The 2,102-nt window shown below is 43.5% G+C and overlaps 1 protein-coding gene across 1 annotated transcript in view; it reads left to right on the forward strand.

Annotated features, from left to right (window-relative positions):
* The window catches only part of HP1BP3 (heterochromatin protein 1, binding protein 3), a 48,683-nt gene extending 47,085 nt beyond the window's left edge, over window positions 1–1,598 (forward strand). The window contains exon 12 of the mRNA XM_011990138.1: window positions 222–1,598. Coding sequence (XP_011845528.1) covers window positions 222–516 — 295 coding nt within the window. The 3' untranslated portion in view covers window positions 517–1,598. The remainder of the gene's footprint in view (window positions 1–221) is intronic.
* The last annotated feature ends 504 nt before the right edge of the window (window positions 1,599–2,102 follow it).

Consider the following 2,102-nt stretch of genomic DNA (forward strand, 5'->3'; position numbering starts at 1 on the left):
AGTTTTTTGCATTTTTTAGTAGAGACGGGGTTTCACCGTGTTAGCCAGGATGGTCTCGATCTCCTGACCTCGTGATCCGCCCGTCTCGGCCTCCCAGAGTGCTGGGTTTACGGGCGTGAGCCACCGTGCCCGGCCTGCCATTTCTCTTTGGAAAGCTTCTGGTTGTCCCAAGAAAACAAATCTCTTAAGAAGTGATGGTCTTTGCTCTTTGGTTCTCACAGGTTGCAGAAGAAAACCCCAGCCAAGTCCCCAGGGAAGGCCACGTCTGTGAAGCAGAGAGGGTCCAAACCTACACCTAAAGTCTCAGCTGCCCAGCGGGGGAAAGCTAGGCCCTTGCCCAAGAAAGCCCCTCCTAAGGCCAAAACTCCTGCCAAGAAAGCCAGACCCTCACCCACAGTCATCAAGAAACCTAGTGGTGGCTCCTCAAAGAAGCCTGCAACCAGTGCAAGAAAGGAAGTAAAATTGCCGGGCAAGGGTAAATCCACCATGAAGAAGTCTTTCAGAGTGAAAAAGTAAATTTTATAGGAAAAAAGGGTATCATGATGAAATTCAAAATCTTATTTTCTAAGGTCAGTGTGCATTTGTTTAGTTTTGATGCTTTTCAAATTACATTATTTTCCTCCCCTGTGAACATTGTGGGGAGGGACTATAAATAAACCAGTGTAGGCATTTGCTAGCTTTAGGTGCTTTTCTTGGTGCCTGCCCTTTTCCTTGTTCATTTTAATTTCTGCAATAATCCTGGACTTTCCTCAACTATGTAATCTATACTTGTCCTTTTTTGCCCCCTCCCCCAACCCCTATTGTTTTTATGGTCAGCTTTGCCTTTTTTTTTTCCTTCCAATTTTATCTGAACAGTTGCAACGATTTTTATATTTGTAGAAAGCATCAAGAATGGTATGTCAGTCAGGTCCTGGAAGTAAAATGGAGGTGAAATATAGCACTGACTGAATTGTAAAGCCTCCTGCCTGGAAACTTCAGTGATAGCTGTAATAATTAATCTTATTTATAAAAGCCACTCCACTAACCTTTTCTCTCCAACTATAAACACAGAGACAGCTTTGGGAATAAGCCAAAAACAGTGTGATCTCATTAGATTTTGAAGATATATGACTTCTTTGGGTTAGTTTTCATATAGATCAATTTCCATGTATTTTTCACTGGCCCAAAGTATTGCATTCCCTTAACAGCAAGCACAAGTTCTCTATATCACTTGTTTTTGTTGTTGTTGTTGTTATCGTTATTTTAAGACAGAGTCTTGCTCACGTGCCCTGGAGTGCAGTGGCACAATCTTGGCTCACTGCAACCTCCGCCTCCTGGGTTCAAGCAATTCTCCTGCTTCAGCCTGCCAAGTAGCTGGGATTACAGGTGCGCACCACCACGCCTGGCAATTTATTTGTATTTTTAGTAGAAATGGGGTTTCACCGTGTTGGTCAGGCAGGTCTCGAACTCCTGACCTCAGGTGATCCACCTCCCAAAGTGCTGGGATTACAGGAGTGAGCCACCATGCCCGGCCTATCCCACTTGGTTTTTGACTGAAGGGGAAGTATAGAAATATGTTGATTTGTGATTTCTGGTGTCACCTGTGTTACCAAAAACCACCCAGGCTGGAATGCAGTGGCATGATTTTGGCTTACTGCAACCTCCGCCTCCCAGATTCAAGCAATTCTCCTGCCTTAGCCTCCCGAATTGGGACTACAGGCGCGTGCCACCACGCCCAGCTAATTTTTTGTATTTTTAGTAGAGATGGGGTTTTACCATGTTAGCCAGGATGGTCTCGATCACCTGACCTCATGATCTGCCCACCTCAGCCTCCCACAATCCTGGGATTACAGATGTGAGCCACTGCTCCCAGCCCAAATCTTCTTGATCATACGTTTAAATATATTTTTTAATATTGGGAGCATGAGTTGTCACTTCTTTGCCTTTTTTATAAGGAAATGTTGGAGAGTTACATCATTGCTAATGTAGAAATGTTAAGTGGAAAAATATACAGTTTGGTAAAATAGATTCCACATTTATTTGTGGGTTTTTTCCCCTCCTTTCTTTCCACAGCACTTTTGATATCAAGCAAGTGGCTTCCTTTTTGAGATATTAAAAAAAAA

The sequence above is a fragment of the Mandrillus leucophaeus genome, unplaced genomic scaffold, assembly GCF_000951045.1.
Source record: "Mandrillus leucophaeus isolate KB7577 unplaced genomic scaffold, Mleu.le_1.0 Scaffold370, whole genome shotgun sequence".
Taxonomy (NCBI): domain Eukaryota; kingdom Metazoa; phylum Chordata; class Mammalia; order Primates; family Cercopithecidae; genus Mandrillus; species Mandrillus leucophaeus.